We start from the raw sequence: 20,935 nt of genomic DNA, 5'->3' as shown, positions 1-20,935 counted from the left end.
TGTACATCAAGAACTAGCGTGCACAGATTCAAAATAATGGGCAAAAGGAGTAGAAGTGATGTGAGGTAGGAGCCTGGAACGAACTTCCTCAAAAGGGTGGTAGAGGCAGGCTCGATCGAGATACTCAAAAGGGAATTGGATTGCCACCTGAAAAGAGAGAATGTGCAAGGTTATGGGGATAAGACAGGGGAGTGGGATTCGGTAGATTGCTCGTTCAGCAAGCCTATGCAGACTCCATGGGCTTAACGAACTCCTTCTGCACTATAAAGGTTCTGTGATTCTGCGATGAGATCCATGCATGTTGCCAGGAAGGCTCAGACTGCTACCACTATGACTACGGATACCAACACTCAAAGAGATATGCCGGCTCTCACAGTAATTCAACAATATATCCTCCAACAAATTACAAAGATTGCTGAGGCACTACAATGGGGGAGTGCCAACAGCTTCATGGTGTACTAATCAGGTTGACAGCATTTGTGATCCCACACCCCACCGCATCCCCACACCACCCCCCCCAACAGCCACTCCACCAGTGTCCTTACTGTTGCCTTCCAGCCATCCAGTCCAGATTGCTGTTGCCCATGCTAAAGTGGAGCAGTCTAAAGCCAGGTTCTCAGCAGTCACTGTGTAGCATTGTATAGGAGCACTAGAACAAGCTAAAGTGAGACAGGCACTAAGGGAATGTACCAGGGTGAATAGTTCAGTTTTGCATGTGTTATTCGAAGTGTTGTTAGATAAAGTTGGCTTGGAATTCTTTTTCTTGGCGACTTTTATTTCAGACCAGGATGCTGTGATGGTCTATAAAAGATGTATTGAAAGATTGGGACTTGTAGAGGAATTGTAATGTGAGCTTGACATCTCAGGGGAACCAAAATCTGAGTATCTGCCCACAGATCGCCCATCCAGAGCAAAAGGGTCCAGGATGCCTCCTCCCTTCCGCCACTAGCTTCTCCTCTTCCTCCTCCTTCTGAGGCAGCCTGCAATAGTTTGGTGGCAGGGGCTGCACCTTCATAATAGCAAGGTTGCAGAGGGTGCAACAAAGCACATGAACTCAAAAACACACTCAGTAAGTTCTGGAGGGCTCGCCTAGAGCAGTTCAGGCAGCAGGACCGTTGTTTCAGTCAGCCGATGGTTTGCCCCACAATATTCCTGTCTGCAGCATGCCTCTCATTGTAGGCATGCTGTCCTTATGTAATTGGATGGCAGAAGAGAGTCATTAGGCAGATGTAGAGTGGGTATTCCTTTTCGCCAAGAAGCCAATATCTAATATTTAGTGGTGGGCTGAAGATGTTGATTACAGTTGACTGGCACAGGATGAATGCATCATGGCTACTGCCAGGATAGATGGCAATCATTAAAAGGATCTTCTGGGCATGGTCAAACATGAACTGGATATTAATGGAATGGTAACTCTTGCAGTTACAGAACATCCCCTTCTTAATATGTGGAGCCTGCAGTCAATTGTACCCTGCACCATGAGGGAAGTCACCTCATGATGAAGTCCTCTTTCTTTCTATACAGGGCCTCTGTCACTCCCCTGATGCAGTGATGGACAGCAAACTGTTGAGATATTGCTGATGTCACCTGCCCTGACCTGGAAGGATCTCCCAGTGTAGAAATTTAGGGTGACAGTAATCTTGATGGCAACTAGCAGTGCCATCCTCACTCTACTGTGAGGCTGCAGAGCAGGTTTTAGGAAGTGGCACAGTTCAATCACCACCTCCTTGCTGAAACATAGATACCTCAGACACACTGCTCCTGGCTGAGGTGGAGGTAGGAGAGGTCAGTATTTGAGGCTGCTAGCCATTACAATCAGCGCGCTCTGCATGCTCCCAGCATGACACACCTATGCTTGCACCCTCAGAGTCAGAGCATGCCATGCCAGAAGTGGCCCAGCGCTTTCTGGTCAACACCTCTTGAGTTTCAAGCTTCCATAGCACTAGCATCAGCAGCACTGCAGAGCTGAATTTCATGCCCCAGAACTTGATCCAAAAGCTCCATGCACGTGTATAACAAAATGTGGCCTACCTATCAAAATACTTGATTATTTGGCCTTTCCACTATAGTAGTCATCAACTTCCTTTGTTTTCAGCCTGTTTTGGTTATCCCTCCCTTTCCACCTTACAAATGTAGATCCTTTCACCTACTGAAGTGACTGGAGTGCTTGTGCTAGAACAGCAACCCTAATATTACCTTAATATAAAAGCAAAAAACTACGGATGCTGGAAATCCAAAGTAAAAATAAAAATACCTGGAAAAACGCAGCAGGTCTGGCAGCATCTACGGAGAGGAACACAGTTAACATTTCAAGTCCTTATGACTCTTCAACAGAACTAAGTAAAAATAGAGGAGAGGTGAAATATAAGCTGGTTTAAGCGGGGGGTGGGGTGGGACAGGTAGAGCTGGATAGAGGGCCAGTGATAGGTGGAGATAGCCAAAAGATGTCATAGACAAAAGGTCAAAGAGGTGTTGAAGGTGGTGATATTATCTAAGGAATGTGCTGTTCCTCCAGCACCTCATCTTCCGACTAGACACTTTACAGCCTTCCGGACTGAATATTGAGTTCAACAATTTTAGATCATGAACTCTTTCCTCCATCCCCACCCCCTTTCCGATCCCCCTTTTTTCCCCCAATAATTTATATAAATTTTTCTTTTCCCACCTATTTCCGTTATTTTTAAACGTATTTCCATCCATTGTTTTATCTCTACCTTTTAGCCTATTTCGATCCCTTCCCTTCACCCCACCCCACCCCCACTAGGGCTATCTGTACCTTGCTTGTCCTGCTTTCTACCCTTAATTAGCACATTCCTTAGATAATATCACCACCTTCAACACCTCCTTGTCCTTTTGTCTTTGACATCTTTTGGCAATCTCCACCTATCACTGGTCCTCTATCTAGCTCTACCTGTCCCACCCAGCCCCCGCTTAAACCAGCTTATATTTCACCTCTTTTCTATTTTTACTTAGTTCTGTTGAAGAGTCATACGGACTCGAAACGTTAACTGTGTTCCTCTCCGCAGATGCTACCAAGCCTGCTGAGTTTTTCCTAATATTACCTTGTCAGACACTCTAAGTTCAGTAAGATCCATTCAACGTGAATCTTCCCAGTAGCCCAATTTAGTGAATTTGACAGGTTTACATGTGATCATTATACAAGCATTCCACTCTCACTAATTTAAAAGGGTTCCTAAACTCTTCTAGGAACTGACGATAGAGCAATACTTATCACCTAAATCTGGCTGGCATAGTCCTTTTGTTTCTATTATAAACTGTAGTTTTCAATCAGTGCACAGAGATTAGACATGTTATAATAATCAGCTCTGTTAATGGTAAAGGAGCATAGGAGTGAGCTTAAAATGAGTACAAGGATCAGTTCTGTACAGGCACGCTGAATAGATACTGGCATTTTATACTCAATAATGAGCGATAATGCAAGACAAGTTAATCTCTCATTTATTTCATTTATGTATGTACAATATGCCCAATAAATGGTGACCCACCAACATCCAGAACTACTATACAATACTTTTCATTCAAGAAATCATTTTGCACACAGAACACTTAGCAAATGTTGCCACTGTAATACCACTCACATTGCCTTCAAGTGCATTATAAACTGAGAGTGAGAATCAGGGCTGCTGGACTGAAAGGGACGGTTATCCATCTGGTCTCTCAGAGCATGGAAAATTTTAACTCCAAGACCTCATCTGCATCTCAGAACACTGACTCCTGCCCTCAGGGCTGACAAGAAATTGCTGGTGTCATCAATTGCCAATGGCTAGACCGGCGCCAAGGGCCCATGGAAATGATCATCAGCATTGTAAGCTAGGAGGGATTGGAGAACAGGAACAATAAAAGTCAACTCGAACAGGAGAGGTCCTAGGTGTCTTTGTCAGGCCAGGGACAACACTAGTCCTCCTCCCGGTCCATAAAGAACTTAAATTATTTATTTTGAAAACTTTGAAACAGTTATCGTCAGGCCACAAAAATGCTGGATCTGGGGCTTTGTCAGCTCACTGGTAAAATTTTGTGCATGTTCAAATGAAGTCATTAAATTACAGCTTCATCACTTAAAGTAGACCCTGTTTTTCTGATGCAGTTGCCTTCTTCTGCCCTGTAACCATTCTATGATTCTCAAAACCCAAAAGATGCCAATTAAAAATGTCAACCACTGTAAGCAGTTTGGAAAATGTGGGGTAAGTTCCCATATCTGATGTGAAGCCCCCACCCACACTTGCCTTGCTGGGCAGGCAGGGTTAAAATCGACCCTATAGTTTTATAGCCCCGTCTAATTCAGACCCAAAATGTAAGTAACAATTCTATATCTCACACAGGCAATCACAAATTAATGCACAGCCTAAGTTATCACTGCAACCAAATAAAGCTATAATCAGAACAGCAGAAAAAGACTCACTAAAAAACCCAGCTTCATTTGAGTATCCTGAGAGATTCATACTCATCCCAGCAATTAGCAACAATTGCATCAATTAAGGTACTGGCACTGTAAGAGCCAGTATAACCTATAAACTAACTGATAAAAGACAATAACACGTTTTAACACTTTAGCCCAAAGTTTACATCTTGCAGTACACAGGTTATAGGGAACCCACAGGAACAAACAAGTTAAAATCAGTTGTATGATCCTCAGACCTTGACAAAAAAACCATTATCAAATAAAAACTCTCTCGTCACCAATTTCTGCATTTCACTAGATGGCATAAGGTCCAAGAAAGCTCCAGGCATATTTTGATATACGCACAACCTTTGCCACCAGTGGCATTACCTCAGTATTATTTGGTGAATAACTATAATGCCTCATGATATGCAAATTATCAATTATAAAAGTAACACAGGCTTTAGGTGAAGGAGTCAAAGTCGCAAACACCAACAATGCTGGATTAAGCTATGAAACAGCTAGATGCTATTATGAATAAATGGATGGTAATCTGGGATGCTGAGGGAAGAACCAACCAAAACACAAGGCCTGAATTTCTGTAAAGGTAAAAAGGGCTCCGGCACCACTTCCAATTTGAGAAGTCCTGCCTCTGAACTCGGCACCCACCATTTTCACCAGGGGGGAATGGGGTGGGGCGGGGGGGGGAGGGTGGATATTGTTTGAACAATAATGGTTCATTTCAAATAGGTCGAATTTTTGCTCCAAAACACGACTTGTGGGCTTTATACTTTTCAGGAGATGGTCTGAAGTTGACGGTGTTATTTACAGAGGTAGGGTACCCTTTTGGATAAGTCCAGGGACACCTTCGGGAGAGATAAGGTTCCCTTTTCGAGAGATCAAGTGTCTTTTGGGAGAGGGCAAAAGTCCTTTGGGATTGTTTAAAGTAGACATGAATGTGCATAAAAAGTGGATAAACTCATTAGGACTGTCAAGCTGGTCAAGGGAATTGTCAAGCTGTCAAGTTGTTTAAATCTCCTGGCCTTTAAATTAAAAAATAAATCTGTAGCTTAAAAAGAAATCAGTGCTTGCTATTTCACTTCATCTGTTGACATAAGCTTGAAGGCTATCATTATATGCTTTGTGCTGCATGACTGGTTCCACAACCTATCATTATCACAGTGGGATGCCTGTCAGTTCATAGTTTGATTGACAGCTCCAAGTAGTTATAAAGTCTTTGATGTGGGGCTATAAATAAAAATGCCTGTTTTTATAAGGGATTAAGCACTTCAGTGAAATGTTTGTTGAATAAGGGATTAAGTACTTGAAGAGGTGTAAATGCAGTGAATGGGTTTTTATGAATTTGAGTGTTATTTTTAAATAGTGAAGTAATCAGTAGACACTTGGAGCTTTATTTTATTTCATCTCAGCATGGATCCTGAGGTTTGCCCAAGGTGGATACTGGGTGAGTTGGCATGGAGGTTGTAAGCACAAAGGGTGCTGGGTGGGCAGCATGGGTTGGCATGAGTTGGCACTAAGTTGGCATAGGGCTATAAAGGGCCATAGAGGGAGGGTAGAGGGTCATAGGTTGGCATGGAGGGTATGAGGCGGCCATGGGATGTGGGTGGGGGCATGAGAGGGGTGCAAAGGATGAGGGCTGGAAGGATGTTTTTTGTTTTTGTGTTTTTTTTAGCAGTTATGACAAAGTCCCAGAGTACTAAGGCGGGCCTTTCACACAGCCTGCCTCTGCACCCAGCAGCCCCTGTGGCTACCTCCAAGCTCTTTCTGGAGGTGGTGGGCCTGACTCTTATTAATTCCTACCCCCACAAGATGAAAATCTGACTGTCTGGGCACTCTCACCTGAGTTGGGTTTGCAAAGCTGGGAATTTTCCTGACCCTGCACTCTTGATTCAAGAGCAAAAATTTAGGCGTTATTCTTCTAAACCGATATGATCAGTCTTCATACATTTGATTGCTGCATCAAAGCCACACACTGGGCAGAATTTTCCCAGCCTCAGAGAAGCAGCTTTGGAGGTGGAGATGTGAGGAAAATGCGATTGACTTGCATCAAGCTGGCTTAGTGTGACATTCCTGCCTCCCTGCTCTTTTCCCAGAGGCAGGATCCCAGCAGCTGCTCAGCAGTGGTAGGCAGCCAATTAGGGTACCTTATAGGGCAATGAACCCCAATTGTGGAATTGGACTGCAAGTTTTCTGATGGCACACAGGTCGCCACCCTCCCCCCCCCACCACCCCCAACAACCCCCCAACTCCCCACCCACCCCTCACCCCTCCACCCTTCACTGTCAGGAGCCTGGAAATTGAGAAGTAGCAGCTTCACAGTGGGAGCTCTGAGCTGCGAACCATGTACAGTCTTTTATTATGTTGCCAGCATTACATCAAAATTCTCATCTCCCTAAGCACAAGGCATGCCACTGCAGCCACTTCATGGAGACCAATGCCTCGCTAATGTAGCTCTTGCTACAATGGCAGCTGCTGCCCTCTTACTGAAGATACCTCTGTGGCACCATTGATGCTGCTGCTAATGGCCCCTCAGCAGCACCCACACCACAGCCAGTGGCCCTAACTACAGACCGTGCAGAACGGACCTTCCAACATGGGTCCCGGAAGCAGCTTCTTAATTGGCTGCCTCCAGGAAGATTACATCTGATGACTGCCGCAGCCACTACCAGGTCGACATTGGGATGGTGACCAAACTGGAAATTTTAGCTCACTATGAGCACAGGTCATGACTGTCAGGTCATGGTCAAAGTATGAAACATCAAGTCAATAGCCTGTCAACGAGAGAGGTGTGACATACACAGGTATTGGCCCGCCATGGTCACTGTTCGTGGCACTCCTTGTCTTGACATTGTACTTATCATGGAATTCTGGTGATCCCATCGCCATCCCCTCTGAAGCTACTTCTCCATCAATAGCACTGTTACTAGATTCAGAGAGGGGAGAAGAACAGGGCACCATGGCAAAAAATCCATTGGATATGAAGAGCAGCATGGAGACCACAAGAGGAGGCACCTTCTCTCTCAGATATAGTTTTTCACTGAGGGGCCTTTACCTGTTTCCCTGAATATTGCAATTATCCTGCTCAACATCTCAAACTAAGATGATTTTTGTGGGAATGGTGTCACTATAGTTCTTTAAAAGAGAAACTCTTGGAGAAGACAGCTCTAGTTATAAAGGGATAAGCTACTGGTGGACTGTGATTGTCTTTGGTCATGAATAACAGCATTCTCTTGAAATCTTCTTGATTGTCATAGGGAGCTGCAGAGTGATTTCTTAGAGTTTTTCCAGAAGTCCTGGGTTTTTTTATTTGTTTTTTTTTTGCCTTCCTCAAGAGAAAGCTCTACCAGGAGATGGGTGAACAATGTGCAAGACTGCTCTATAGATTAGATGAGGCAGGCTTGATGTGCCTCATATCCTTCTCTTGCCCTTCTTTTCATATGTGCAAAGGAAAGGAACAAAAGTCACATTGTTGGCATTTTGGTAAGTTTGTTCTGTCAAACAACGTGTAAACAGTGCCTTGAAATGGTTGACAATTCACTTTTATTTGGACAGTCCACCCCCTTTATGAGCTTCATTCATGTTTTCAGAGCACCACTGCAACACAATTTCTTATGCTGTGAAACTGCTAATCACTGTCTATTGCAGGTGACTCAGGTGGGCTATTGCAGGTGGGTTATTGGGCAAGTGGATGCATAAGTGAATGGGCGAGTGGGCTGTTGGGTGGGCAAGAGTAGTCAGGTTGGGTTGGGGGTAGTTGGATCAGGTCAGTGGGATAGCCGAGGGAGGGGGCAGTGTCGGTGTGGAGTTACCCAGGTGTTAGGCCAGGTTTTAAACAGTCTAACATTTCCTGGCTAACGATCAAAGTTAGTTAGATGGTTGCCTTACCCTGGCGGCACAGCTGAGATTATTCATCCTCTTTTTGCGTTGGCTGGTGTGCAGCATTGGCACTGATCATCACTGCCCTTGCCTAACAAGCCACAGTGGTAGTCTTGCTGTCCCTCCTGTGGCCAGAACAGGAGTAGAGGACATCATAGAGGGCTTCCACTGTGACAAAAAGGTGCTCGAGGAATGCGTCACTAAACTGGGGGGCTGCAGTCCCCTTGCCTTTCGGGGCCACGTCTTCTTTGCAGCAGTCCTGGGCTGGAAGCACAGAGGTGTGCGCACAGCTGCACTCTAAAGGTGGCATCCGGCGTGATGAAGCCGTGAGGTGACAGTGTGGTGGGCGAATCAGAGCCCGCCCGTAATCAAAATGGTGTGTTTCCTGGGAATGCATGATTAATGAGGCAGGAATGGGACGATATGGCATGAGAAGCCGCCATTGCAGCTGGTGTGTAAAACGTTCTTTTTCCCGCCCGCTGTCGCACTTAGTGCAAATCTGGGACAATTCCGCCCATTATCCCAAATCTTCTGCTCTCTGGAGACTGGACATACGATGGAAGATGCATGTTGGGACTGTTATCATCGTAGGCCAGACCACCAAGCTTTTGGTACAATCCAGATAGGGACCAGTAACTTTTTGTTTAAAGTGGACAAAGTTTGAGATTCAAGACACTTGCTCTGTGAATAAAGCCACAAGATTCCACAGGGTTTGAACAAATAAAAATAAACTTCACTATACAAGGTCAGAAAGATAAAACAATTCACAACATCTATCTTATTCTCTACCATTCAGTGTTAATATGAGGTACATGTGAATTAATATGCAAACTGTATTTGAACACACCACATTGCACACAAATGACAGCTGTGACCCAGGCAGATTTCAAAGATTTCTTAGCAACCCCCAGATGTCAGTAAACACTTGGCTGGCGGGCTCAGTGGGCTCGGCAGGGATGGTCGGGAAGCCGACCGCCGCCCGCGATCGACACCGGACCGCGATTTCACACTGGCGAGCCAATTAAGGCCCGTCCAGCATGAAACGCAAGCAGCAGCGTTGAGCACTGCCTGTGTGGGCGGGGGGAGGGTGAGTGGGACGAGCGCAAACTTCAATCATGAGCACGAGTGAGCGCTGCATAATCTCCTTGAGGCAGCTCTGTGCCTCAGGGAGATGAAACATTTTTTTAAAAGAAAATGAAGAAAATAAAAATGTAATAAAACATGTCCCCTCATGTGATACTGTCACATGAGCAGGGACATGTTCTTAATTAAATTTTAAAACTTTTATTTTATTATGATTTGCTTTTGAATCCTCATCCCGCCTGTGGATGAGGTTTCCAAAAAAATGTAAAGGCCGTTTGGCCTTTCCGCCTGCCTGCCAACCGTTATGTTGGACGGGTAGCAAAAAGTGTAATTTAATTGACTATTTAATGGATTTAACAGGCAATTTAATTGTTGGCGGGAGCACTGCCAACTCCAGCGCATGCCCGCCGACTGAACTATTGTGCGTCTGCGTGTTGGCATTGGCACACTCGGCCAACGTGAACGCACGTCATTTTACGCTCAAGCGGGTCGGGCATGCGCCCACCCATTGGGCAAAAATTTCTGCCCTATGAGTCAAATAGTCTCATTGAAACTCTGTCTCCCCTACAAGGGATTCCAGTCTTCACCATCAAAGATCTCACTTTGAAATTCTCTCCAAAAGTCACCCCAACTTGGATGGCCTCAACGATGGCCCACATCGCAGGATATCAGCCTCAGCTCCTGATACTCCGTTTCCCCTGGATTCCCGAGTCGGCACTCTAGGCCAACTCACAAGCACAACTCCAGTTCTTCAGCTGCATCAAGCAAAATACAACAGCACCAAAGGGGTACCTTTTCCCCAACAGTCCACAGCATGGGAATCACCAACTTTCTGCTGGCTTCTCCTGAGCCTTCACTTCTTAAAGCTTGCCAATAGCAACATTATTACTACCTGGAGCCTCTTTTCTTGGTCCCTACTGATGGTATCCCCCTCCCAGTGGCTCCTTCACTGGTTCTTTCTTTATAACTGGGACCTCTCCCTCTGTGGGGCTCCCTTTGGAACCTCTCCCTGTCCCTGTCTGGGATTCCTGGGGCACCTGGTCGGGGTTTTGGTGCCGTTTTCTTTTCATGTAGATGCACTGGTCCATTCTTGGCCAGAGGAATTATGCGTGCGCTGCCCACTTCCGGCCCGTACATGTGCGGAAACTCCCGAGAGCTGCTGGGACTTGGCGTTCCTGGCCCCTGTTCGCCGACGAGGTAAATCTGGATATCGTAACAGGACCCTGTGGAAATCCTGATGTGCTGACATACGTGGGAATTGCCTGGGAAGTTTAAACTTCCAATGGGCAATTCCCCTGCTGCCCAGCACTCTGAGCGACTGACTTGGGACAGATCGACATGACTAACTTTCACAACGTCGCGAAGCCAATTTTTGGCCATCTTGCCATATTGTCCGTTCACGCCACCAAACATGCCCACCACCAACAGGCACAAAAGAATTCGCCAAATGTCTCAGAAACTTAAGTGAATACAGAAGAGTCAGTCACGAGGGGATGTAAGTTCAAGGTGAGGGGCAGGAGGTTTAGGGAGGATGTGAGGAAAAGCTTTTTTACCCAGATGGTGGTGAAGGCCTGGAATGCGCTGCCTGGGAGGATGGTGGAGGCGGGTTGCCTCACATCCTTTAAAAAGTACCTGCATGAGCACTTGGCATGTCATAACATTCAAGGCTCTGGGCCAAGTGTTGGTAAATGGGATTAGGTAGGTAGGTCAGGTGTTTCTCATGTGTTGGTGCAGACTCGATGGGCCGAAGGGCCTCTCCTGCACTGTGTGATTCTGTGATTACTTTGAATAAACCCACCAATAAGAGATAAGATCGGCAACTGGTGTGTTCAAGGCAGCATTATTATACTTTCAACTCGTGTAATGAGTACAACCTGGCTGCACAAGAAGGTCAATTTTCTCCTCAAATGCAAGAGGGCAGCATGCACCTAAAGCATACTTCACCTCACTTACATTGGCAAATTCAGCTCATCCTAAAGCACTAACAATACGCTAGTGCAGGAAGACCCCATAGAAGGAACTTACAATTAAAGGTTTGAAGAGGAAAGTTCATTGTCACTGCAGGTCTGACAGCACAAGCACTAAGGCTCAGTTGTTGAGGGTGCTGTCACGTTTGAATCTCTGCTCAGTAAAGATCCATGAAAATAAGTTGGGAGGCACAGGCACATCAGTCCTGCGTCCTTGCCTTCTCATTTATATGTCCATGACTGTCCAGGTGCAAACCCCTGGAAGTGCATATGAACCTGGTGTCATATGTCTCCACCAGTTTCCCTTATGCTTCGTGCCCAGAAAGCACTCCATATGAAAAGCAGAGGAAATTTGACCCTTTTAAGTAGCAAATTACAACAGAACATTATCCATTGAACTCATTGAACAAACCATTGTCCTTCACAGTGGCCAATTGTAATGCCCCATAGAATGCATCCGTTTGCCTTTTTCAAGATTTAATGTCTATTTTTAAAAAAAATCTTTAGTTTATTGCCTACCATGGCCTGACAAGAATTCTGATGCTATCTCATTTTGAACACCAAGGTCAATAATATAACATTCCCTTCCAAGTAATTCAAAGGTTTGAATTAGGAAAGTAGAACAAGTGTAGTGTCAGTTCAGTCCAACATTTGGATGTGCTGATTAGTCTCTAATATAATTACTACTTGACCATAGAAATATGCAGCTATAGCATATAACTATATGCTATATAGCTATATATAGCTATATATCAAGAATCAAGTAAATCTCTTATTCCAGCAGGAAAATTAATTGCTATCTAGTTTATTCTTTCTGCAAGCCACAGAAGAAAACTGCCTGCATTTTCTAAACTTGATATCAGTTAACAATATGTTGTTACTTGTCCATTTTTAAAATTTAAACTAGACGTTCTGCAGAGAACACCAAGTCCTTTTAAGTACAACAATTCAAATTGTGCTACATAATAGTAACTGACAGTATTGAGTATGATTCATGCATTCTAGCTGTTAATGGGATTTATTAAATTATGTTAATATATAATCTACCTTATTACAAAATTGTTTCTTATTTATATAATAGATTATTCAGAGGAGAGTTTAGCTGCAAGAGCAAAATCAATAAAACAAAATCAGCTTCAGGACAAAGTTTATCCCTTATCTTTTTAATACAGCCAGCTTACTGCTTCTTCATTTCAGCTGAATTTCACTTATCACAGATTAGATCAGGATTTCTGATCAGGTTTTCATGGGAGTGGTCAAACCATTGGATTCACAATGATAATACCTTTTTCTTGCATGCATACAGATTTGAAAAATCTTTGGAATACAACATATATAACTTACTTTCGAGCTCTAGTTTCATTTTGTAGAAATAAAAAAGACAAACAAAAAGAAAGTAAATGTAAAATAATGTACACCAGAAAACAAAGCATAAAATAATATCAATTTGACACAATCGTTTCATATCGGAACAGACTGGGGTACAAACAAACACCTTTCATTTAATTTAACCCTTCCAAAAATAAAGGTTTAACTGAAACAAATCTGTTTCATCACACAATTCTTCAAAATAGATGCAATTTTGAATATTTGGAACACAATTCTAACAATAGGATTAACATGCATATTTATAATTCATATTTACTCAGATTGGTACAGAGGTAAAAACACCAAGCATTATAATTTTGTGTTATCTTTGGAAGCTTTGCCAAAATGTTACCATGTTATTCGAAGGGTTAAACAGGCAGACCAACATAAAACCAACTCAACACAATAAAATAAAAAAAAGATGCATTATTTTTCACAAATCAGCAAGAATATTGAAAAGTATTAGTCACTACTGCATTGCACAAAAAGAGACCTGGGTGGAAATGTTTTGAATTCTTTGTCTTTGAAAGGGGGTAATTCGGTGATCCTTGCTGGAAAGATGGGCAAAGATTGAAGTCAAAGCTATAACAGCCAGTTCTCCGACTCGTGTTCGCCGTGAATATGGCTCGCCACTGGGAAAGCACAATCACAGAATTACCCCCTACATTTAAGTCGGAATTATCAAAAGTCTAGATAATAAAAATATCTAGATTTAAATATAGGGAGCAGCACTAACAGATCAATTGGACATTTGTAATTCAAAGTTCGAGCATAGATATGAACAATCATTTGAAGACATAAAACTTAAAAAAAGTGTACATGCACTCTAAGAACCGGTGACGCAAACAATTGCGAGGAAGAGTCCTGCCTTAGCTACTTTTTCCAAAACCTGACTCAAATATAAAGTGATGGAAGGCCATCTTACACTCTTGTTTCTTTGTTATTAAAATTGCTGATAATAAGAATTTTATCCTGTTGTTCAGTCAAACAAAAGCATTATCAAAGATAGGAGCCATACTCACTGATGGATGGCTTGCAAGAATTTGCGTTGATGCTTCCTCACTTTTGCATGGTCTATCTTTTTAACTAATTTTGTGTTTTTATATATTAACCATGTTTCCCTGAGAACATTGGCAGCTGCATTTTTTACCTGCATAAGAAAGCTTAGAGTCAGTTTCAATGCCAATTTGAGTGCACAGCATATTTTTAAAATACACACAAATCTATGAAACAAAAGAACCTAATACAATTCTTCTATCATAGAATAGTTTAGTTCAAATAGCACCTGGATCTAAGGTTTATGACAAGATTCAACACTTAAAAGGGAAGTTGGAACTTTTTGACCCATCAGTGGCACGCGGGGAGCCTAGAAGTCTGGGTTTCCCATCACTGAGGCACCCCATCCAGGCTCAGCATGAATGACAGGCTTGGCTTTTAGTCAGCAGTGCTGGAAAAGAGGCCACAGGACCAGGTATCTCTGATGCCCGACCTAGGGGAAGGGTTGGGCTCAAAGATTGGACACCTGAGGGATTGGAGGCTGGCAGGAGGGTGGGGCGGGGCAGGTGGCATGACAGAGTCCTTGCAGGCGCATTACGAGACCCTGATTTGGGGAGATGGGTGGAAACCGATTGGGTGTGTGATTGAAAAGTCTTGGTGGGGTAGAGGGTAGCTTTGAAGGGATTATTGAAGGCCCTAATGGGGGGAGAGGCGGGTGGCGGTGGTGGGGGTGTGTGACTGGTGGTGGTGGTGGGGTGGTCAGTGGAGGAAGGTTGGAGGCTTCAGCGGGGGATTGAAGCCTTCAAGGGGTGCAGAGATATTGGAGGCCATTTGTGTGGGAGTATCTATTAACATGGTGTTGAAGAGGCAGATACACTGGATCCAGCAGGTAAGCAGAAAGGCAGTTACCTCCTAGATCCAGCAGCCTTTGCCTTCCTGTAGAAACCGAGTTTCCTCATGCTTGGGAAATCTGGCTGTCTGCAGTTAAATTGGAAATGGTCAATAAATCATCATAGTTTTTAAATTCCCAAACCACCTTCTGGGAGCGGGCTGGTTGTCTGCTCCCCCAATCTCACCTCTGTTAAAAATCGGAAGTGGTTGGATTGGAGGCACGATTTGCATTTTTAACATTTAACTTGCCAATCGAACCTGCCCATTTTTGCTGGTTAAAATTCTCTCCTAAGGGCCCATGGCCAGTTTTTTATTATAGCCTGCTGTAGTGATGTTAAAAGCAATTACCAACATTTTGAATTATGTTTTATTTGTCATTATAACCTGAAATTTTGCTGTGGCACATAAATATTAACATGGTGTCTTATATAAGTTCTAGAACCTACTGTACCATGAGAGTATAGTTAAATATGGTTTTAGATATATGTCATCCTTCCCAATATAAGGGCGCAAAGGTTCCATGTAAGAGAAGTTACAAATGCCAAAGTTGTTACTAAGTTTTTTTCAAGATAACTAGAGGCAGGAAGTTTAATGATTGAAAATCAAAGTCAGCATCTTTACAGGAAAGTCATAACACAGCAAAAAGCCAAAGCTAATGTGTTCCTGATAAATCATTTCAAATTCACTTGTTGACACTTATGGTATAACAGTCTCTGTCCCCATGCCATTTATATTAATCCAGAATATGTTGTCAAAATAACAGTGAGCTTAAAATAACGTTCACAATTATTTCTGCACAAATAGTACAACAGCTACAGGTGAGGGCAGATGGGCCGTTAAATGCAGAAATCCAAATGTTGCAGTGTGGATTACACCAATCCTCTGTTAGGTTTGCAAACTTGGTACCCTGCTGTCTGGCTCACCATTGACTGACATTGTATGGCATGTAGATGCTGTGAATGTGCTGTAGACACAAATTAAGCTCATCACAGAAAGTTAAGTCTTGTTCATTTTGTCCAACTACCCTTTTCACTGATGTGATATATGTCAATCAACTATTGCTTGGTGTGTAATGTAGCATATCATTTCCTTAGGCTTTAATTTTTGCTGGAGATTTGTAAAGTTTTAAATGACACTTTTGTTTACTTTTCCTTTCTGTCCTTTTTTCCCTCTCTCAGCTGAGTCTTTCTTTCCATCTCTTCATTTCTCTCTCTCTACCTGATTTGTATTGAATTTACTCACTCTAATTTACATGCCCTCCTCAGTCCTTGTGCTGTTAATTTCATAATCCTTCAATCTGATTGTTAAGGAGCTACCCAGCTGCTTGTCCTGTTCACTCAGGTCCCAGATGCCTGCTTTCTCAGCTATGACATTATCATCTCACACTTTCAGCAACTTAACACACAAAAAAAGTTAAAAATCTAAAATTGTCAGGGCAAGTTTAACTAACAGCAGGTCCATCTACAATATGTCAAGGTCTTGAAACACTGGCAGGTTGTCTGTTTTGTTAAAATAATCTACTTAATTTCTACTTGGACCAAAGCACTGAGCTATGCAGGGGTTAGGGGGTGGTTGCTGTTTAGGTTTTGAGAATTATAATCATAATCAAGATATTGTGGAGCAATATCAAATAAAACAAGTTATGGCAGCAAAAATCATTGAAGTCTAATATTACTGCAATATTTCTCTTCAGCTTTTTAAAAATAATTTTACAATGCAATTCTAAATATGCAATGCTGTTGTTATCCATTTATTGCCTGGCATTTTAAGATGCCCTCAGCTGCTGATCAGATATTATGTGCCATGTTGTTAGTGCTGTAAATCTATCTTTCATTTCCTCAAAATAATTTTCTGATACATGGTACGTCATCATCTTCCTTGGATATTTGTCCTTGGCAGCCCGACTACTTGCATTGCATTTCAATTGTGAGCAAAGACTTGCAGCAAGATGACAGAAATTGGTTATACAGTGTACCAGTGGAATTCTAATACACAGTAACTGTCAAAACAAAAAGCATCATGTCAGTGTGTAGCAAAGCCTAAACAACAATGCTCTCAAATGATTCCCTCCCCCCCACCCCATTTAGTAATCGATACTGTGATGGATGTCCAGGAAATATTCTGTTAATGAAAATACCACCTTCCTGAACAAATTTTAGTTCAATTTGAAAAAGACATGCTTACTCGTTTAGAGAGTTGTGTATCCATCATAAAATTATGCACATGTTTTTCTGCTTTGGTAAGTTCCAGCTTCCTGGCAACCACAGCTACAACCAGAGCAGTGCAGCCAGCGCCCTGAATGGAAAAAGAATGAAAAAAATTAACAATTTTTAACACTACATAGGTAAAACTTTCAATATTTACAAACGGCTATGCTGGGTGGAGTGGGGGAGGGGTGCAGTGACACTGTCTTTCCTTTTTCAGAGATGGGAATGAATCCAGGCTAGAATTATAGCCTGCCAAGTGAAAGAGTTCTGTGTAAAATGAGTTTGGAGATGTTCAGCCTAGTTTCTAGTGACTGTGAGCTATATTTTACAGGTGTTATGAGGCTGTGCCCCTTTATTTTTGAAGATATTTTCAACTTTCAGCTGACTGCAAATTTTGCAATTTGAACTGAGACAGAGCAAACTGCTTAAAAATGCAAGGCTGCATTCCAAGGAGAAGGTGAGAAACCAACAAATCATCCTCAGGGGAGTGTGAAGAGAGAGACATTTCCTATAACTCTGGCACCCATTGAAACTCATAACTAAGAAAAATAGATTAAAAATGAAAAGTACTGGGTATTGAAACAATCGTTGCTACAGCTAGACACACACCCAAAACTTCTTGGAAATACACAATTGATGAAGTATTTCAGGGCAAGGCTGCCCAGCCACTATTAAGAGATTGCAAGCGACACAGGTAGTGACAGGAAAGTCTTCAGCAGAGAAAACAGGCTGAATGTTGCTCTCTCTCTGTTAGAGTAAGAGTGTCACCTGGTTCAAGAAGCCAACTCTATGAGAAACCTACCAGTGAACTGAGGTCTCATAATAATTGCAACATGGTCTATATCTGACAGTGTCCAAGAAACCACCTAACCCAAATGAGCCACAGCATTTAAAATCTACGCCTCAAGCACAATCAAAGGACACTTAACCTTATATACTTCTACCATTTTTTTATTGAACTCTAACTCACCTTATTTTCAGTGTGTGTGTGTGCTTGTGTGTGTGTCTGCGTGTGTGCGAGTGCGCTCGTGAATGACTGCATGAGGGTCGAATGCTTGACGTTGAGTTTTTATTACTTTTCTCAGGTTTAGTGGTTAATGAATTTGCTCCTTCTTTGACTCAAGAAAACCTTCACTGATTGGCTCCTCATTGCTCACAGCTCAAATAGCTAAATACATTAAGATTTGGAAAAGGCATATCCTTGTGAAAAGGAAATTTAAACATTTGTTGTGACCAACTGAGGAGATTGAATAGAGGAGAGCCAGTTCACCCCTTCTCACCTGGTCATAACACGACCACTCATGTGTGGGAAATAGGCAGATGGACCCATGAATTAGGGCATGATGCAATTAGCAGCCCACCCCGCTACGATTCAACGGGTAGCAAGGGAGTCATTGGGTGTGCTACCTGTCCATGGCCCAATTGAGGCCTGTAAGCGGGCAATTAATACCCAGTTAAGAGCCTCATCCAGCTGTTGCTATGATTTAATGGGCAGCGGGAGAGGCCTGCACCTAATATGCAGCCCAGCAGATTTAATTAACCCTGTGGGCTGCTGTTCAGTGAAAGTTGGGGCGGGAGTTGAAGGAGGTGGAGTGCAATCTTCTTAGGCCCCCTGTGCCAATTGGAGGTCTCCCATGCACAGTTTTGCCTTCTCGTATCTACCCTCCTCCACACCGCCTTCCCAACATATCTCACCCCTGCTCCCCTTGCTGGGAGATCCCAGACTTACCTGGGTTTTAGGACATCCATGGTCCCTCAACCTTCCAGGTGTCCTGCAGTACCAGCAGTGGCCACAAATCCTTGGATGGTGCAGAGCTGCTGGCCTCTGATTTGCCAGCAGCTCTATGAGGCAGGACTTCCACCTGGAGATGGGCAGAGGTCTCACCTCATACTAATTAAAGGGCCGTCGCACGAAAATATAAAGCGGGGCAAGCCAACCAAGCTGAGGTGGGCTCGCCACTGAAATTTACACTGGGTTGTGGGGACCCTGCCCTCAGTGTATTGTCACAAATCTATCATATTTTCATAATAGTATTGTGGGATACTGTAAGGTATGTTTATGCTTGTGTGTGTGTGACTTACTTAATTGTCATATAGACTGCAAAGTTGAAATTATCAAATGAATTAGGTATAAAAAGGGTATTTGTAATGCTAATGAGTGAGCTAGGGTATAGTCAATAGATAGGTTGTGAATAAAATTTGCATTTTTAGATAAAGGGATAAGTGTTGGATTTTCAAAGAAACATGATAAAGTTTTACAATTAACAAGATAAATAGGGCAAGGTAATTATGTTTACTTTTCCCAAAAGAAAAAGACCATTTTGACAACACGAATGATTTTTATGGTGTGAGAAAAGTAATTTCCAAAGACATATGGGAACAATGGGATTTACAGATTAAAGAGGAAAAAATATATTTAAAGATGGATGGGAGGTTGTATCAGGTGGTGGCCATGTAAGATCTAAAAGATACACCATGTGAAGCAGACTTGGGGAAAACACCTCTAGCCACTTTGCAGATGTCTGCTGTTCCAGTAACCAAAGTTGCGTTAAAAGCCTTTGGAATTCCACTGTCGAGTGGGTGCTGTGGTAACCTTGCTGGGTTGCGTATCTTTTAAAGTATATTTTGGACTGTTGCCTTAAAGGGGCTGTGTAGTTGGGAGTCAGGTTAATTAGGGATTTTGGGATTTGTTATAATATTAAGTAACGGTGTAGCTGTAATGTTGTGTATGTGCTTTAATTCTTTTCTTTTGTTAATAAATATTTTAATTTAATTTTTAAAATCTCTGAAGGTGTTAGTGGACTCATTACTTCTGAATTCAGTGCACAAACCTTCTCGTCTTAACTACGAATTGCAAAACCGTTGTGTTAGCGTGGCCAAGCTTTCCTTGTGGATTTGGTCTGCCTGGCAATACCACCTACTGTATCATAACAGTATAACCCAGCCCTGTGGGTGGTATTTAATGGAGTTGACTGGGTTCTCGCCTGCTGGCTGGAGATCCAGTGAAAACCCTGTGTCACCTCTTTTAGGGAAGATCTGGCCTATTAATTGTCACTCAGGCACTTAATTAGACAGCGGTGGGCCTTCCCTGGCATCAAGAGCCCTATGAGGAGCAATCTCGCCCGCCAAGAGTTGTCAGCCAACCATAGGCTGGCAGCTCTATTGAACAGCAGTGCCATTACGCCCACATGAGGCCTAGAGTCATTGCTGGATCCCAGGCCACAGGTGAGTGATGTCAGAAGGGGAGGGTTGTCAGCAGCAAGGGGAGGGAGGTGGCTCTCAGCAGCTCCCCCTTCCTGATGTCAGGCCCCTTGATCAGAGACTGAATGCCTTTGAATGAAGGGCACCCTGGAAGCTGACAAGCAAACCCACACTGTTTTGCTTGTCATGCACCCTGCATGGCGAGCACCCACCCCAAACCCGCCCCCCCCACCCCCTCCGCCCTGCCTGCCTCTCAGTTAATATCAGCAGCAGTGAGATGAGGCTCTTAAGTGAGCACTAATTCCCCACTTAAGGGCCTCACTTGGTGACGGGGCAGGAAGGGCGTCCAAGGGCCTTTGGGGTGGAGACGGGAAGGCGGCAGGGTTCCCATTTACCACCCTCCTGCCTGATTAAATGCCTCCTTGCCATCAAATCCACTATTTAGGAAGGCATTAAAATTCCATCTTTAGAGTCCACAACATTAAACTATCCACAATTGGCACCACAGTGGCAATCTTACTCAGAAGACCTGAGCAAATAAAATAGAAATGAGTGCTGGAAGTGGGAAAAGGTAGCTCTTCTGAAGTTGTGATTGATGAGGCGGAGTACAGGGAGCAGCTGGTCCACGATATACTTGGGTCTGCTTGGTGCCAAATGTAGAAAAATATTCTAATTTTCAGGACTTAAATTTTTCCCCTTGATAATCACAAAAAGTATCAAAATATATATTGATAGAAAGTATGTGTATTTATCAATGATTTTTTTTATTCAGTCATAGGATGTGGGCTTCTCTGGCTGGGCCAGCATTTATTGCCCTTCCCTAGTTGTCCTTGAGAAGGTGGTGGTGAGCTGCCTTCTTGAACCACTGCAGTCCATGTGGTGCAGGTACACCCACAGTGCTGTAGGAAGGGAGTTCCAGGATTTTG

The 20,935-nt window shown here is 43.3% G+C and overlaps 1 protein-coding gene across 2 annotated transcripts in view; it reads right to left on the bottom strand.

Moving 5' to 3' along the window:
* The window catches only part of LOC144695474 (small conductance calcium-activated potassium channel protein 2), a 157,188-nt gene that overhangs the window by 32,797 nt on the left and 103,456 nt on the right, over nt 1–20,935 (bottom strand). For both annotated transcript variants that reach the window (XM_078566355.1, XM_078566363.1), the window contains exons 5-6: nt 16,786–16,896; nt 13,737–13,864 (exon numbers count right to left, since the gene is read on the bottom strand). In XM_078566355.1, the coding sequence (XP_078422481.1) occupies nt 13,737–13,864; nt 16,786–16,896 (239 nt within the window). The remainder of the gene's footprint in view (nt 1–13,736; nt 13,865–16,785; nt 16,897–20,935) is intronic.

Source organism: Cetorhinus maximus, chromosome 2 (genome assembly GCF_964194155.1).
Source record: "Cetorhinus maximus chromosome 2, sCetMax3.hap1.1, whole genome shotgun sequence".
Classification (NCBI taxonomy): Eukaryota; Metazoa; Chordata; class Chondrichthyes; order Lamniformes; family Cetorhinidae; genus Cetorhinus; species Cetorhinus maximus.
This window is presented reverse-complemented; position numbering and strand designations above follow the sequence as displayed.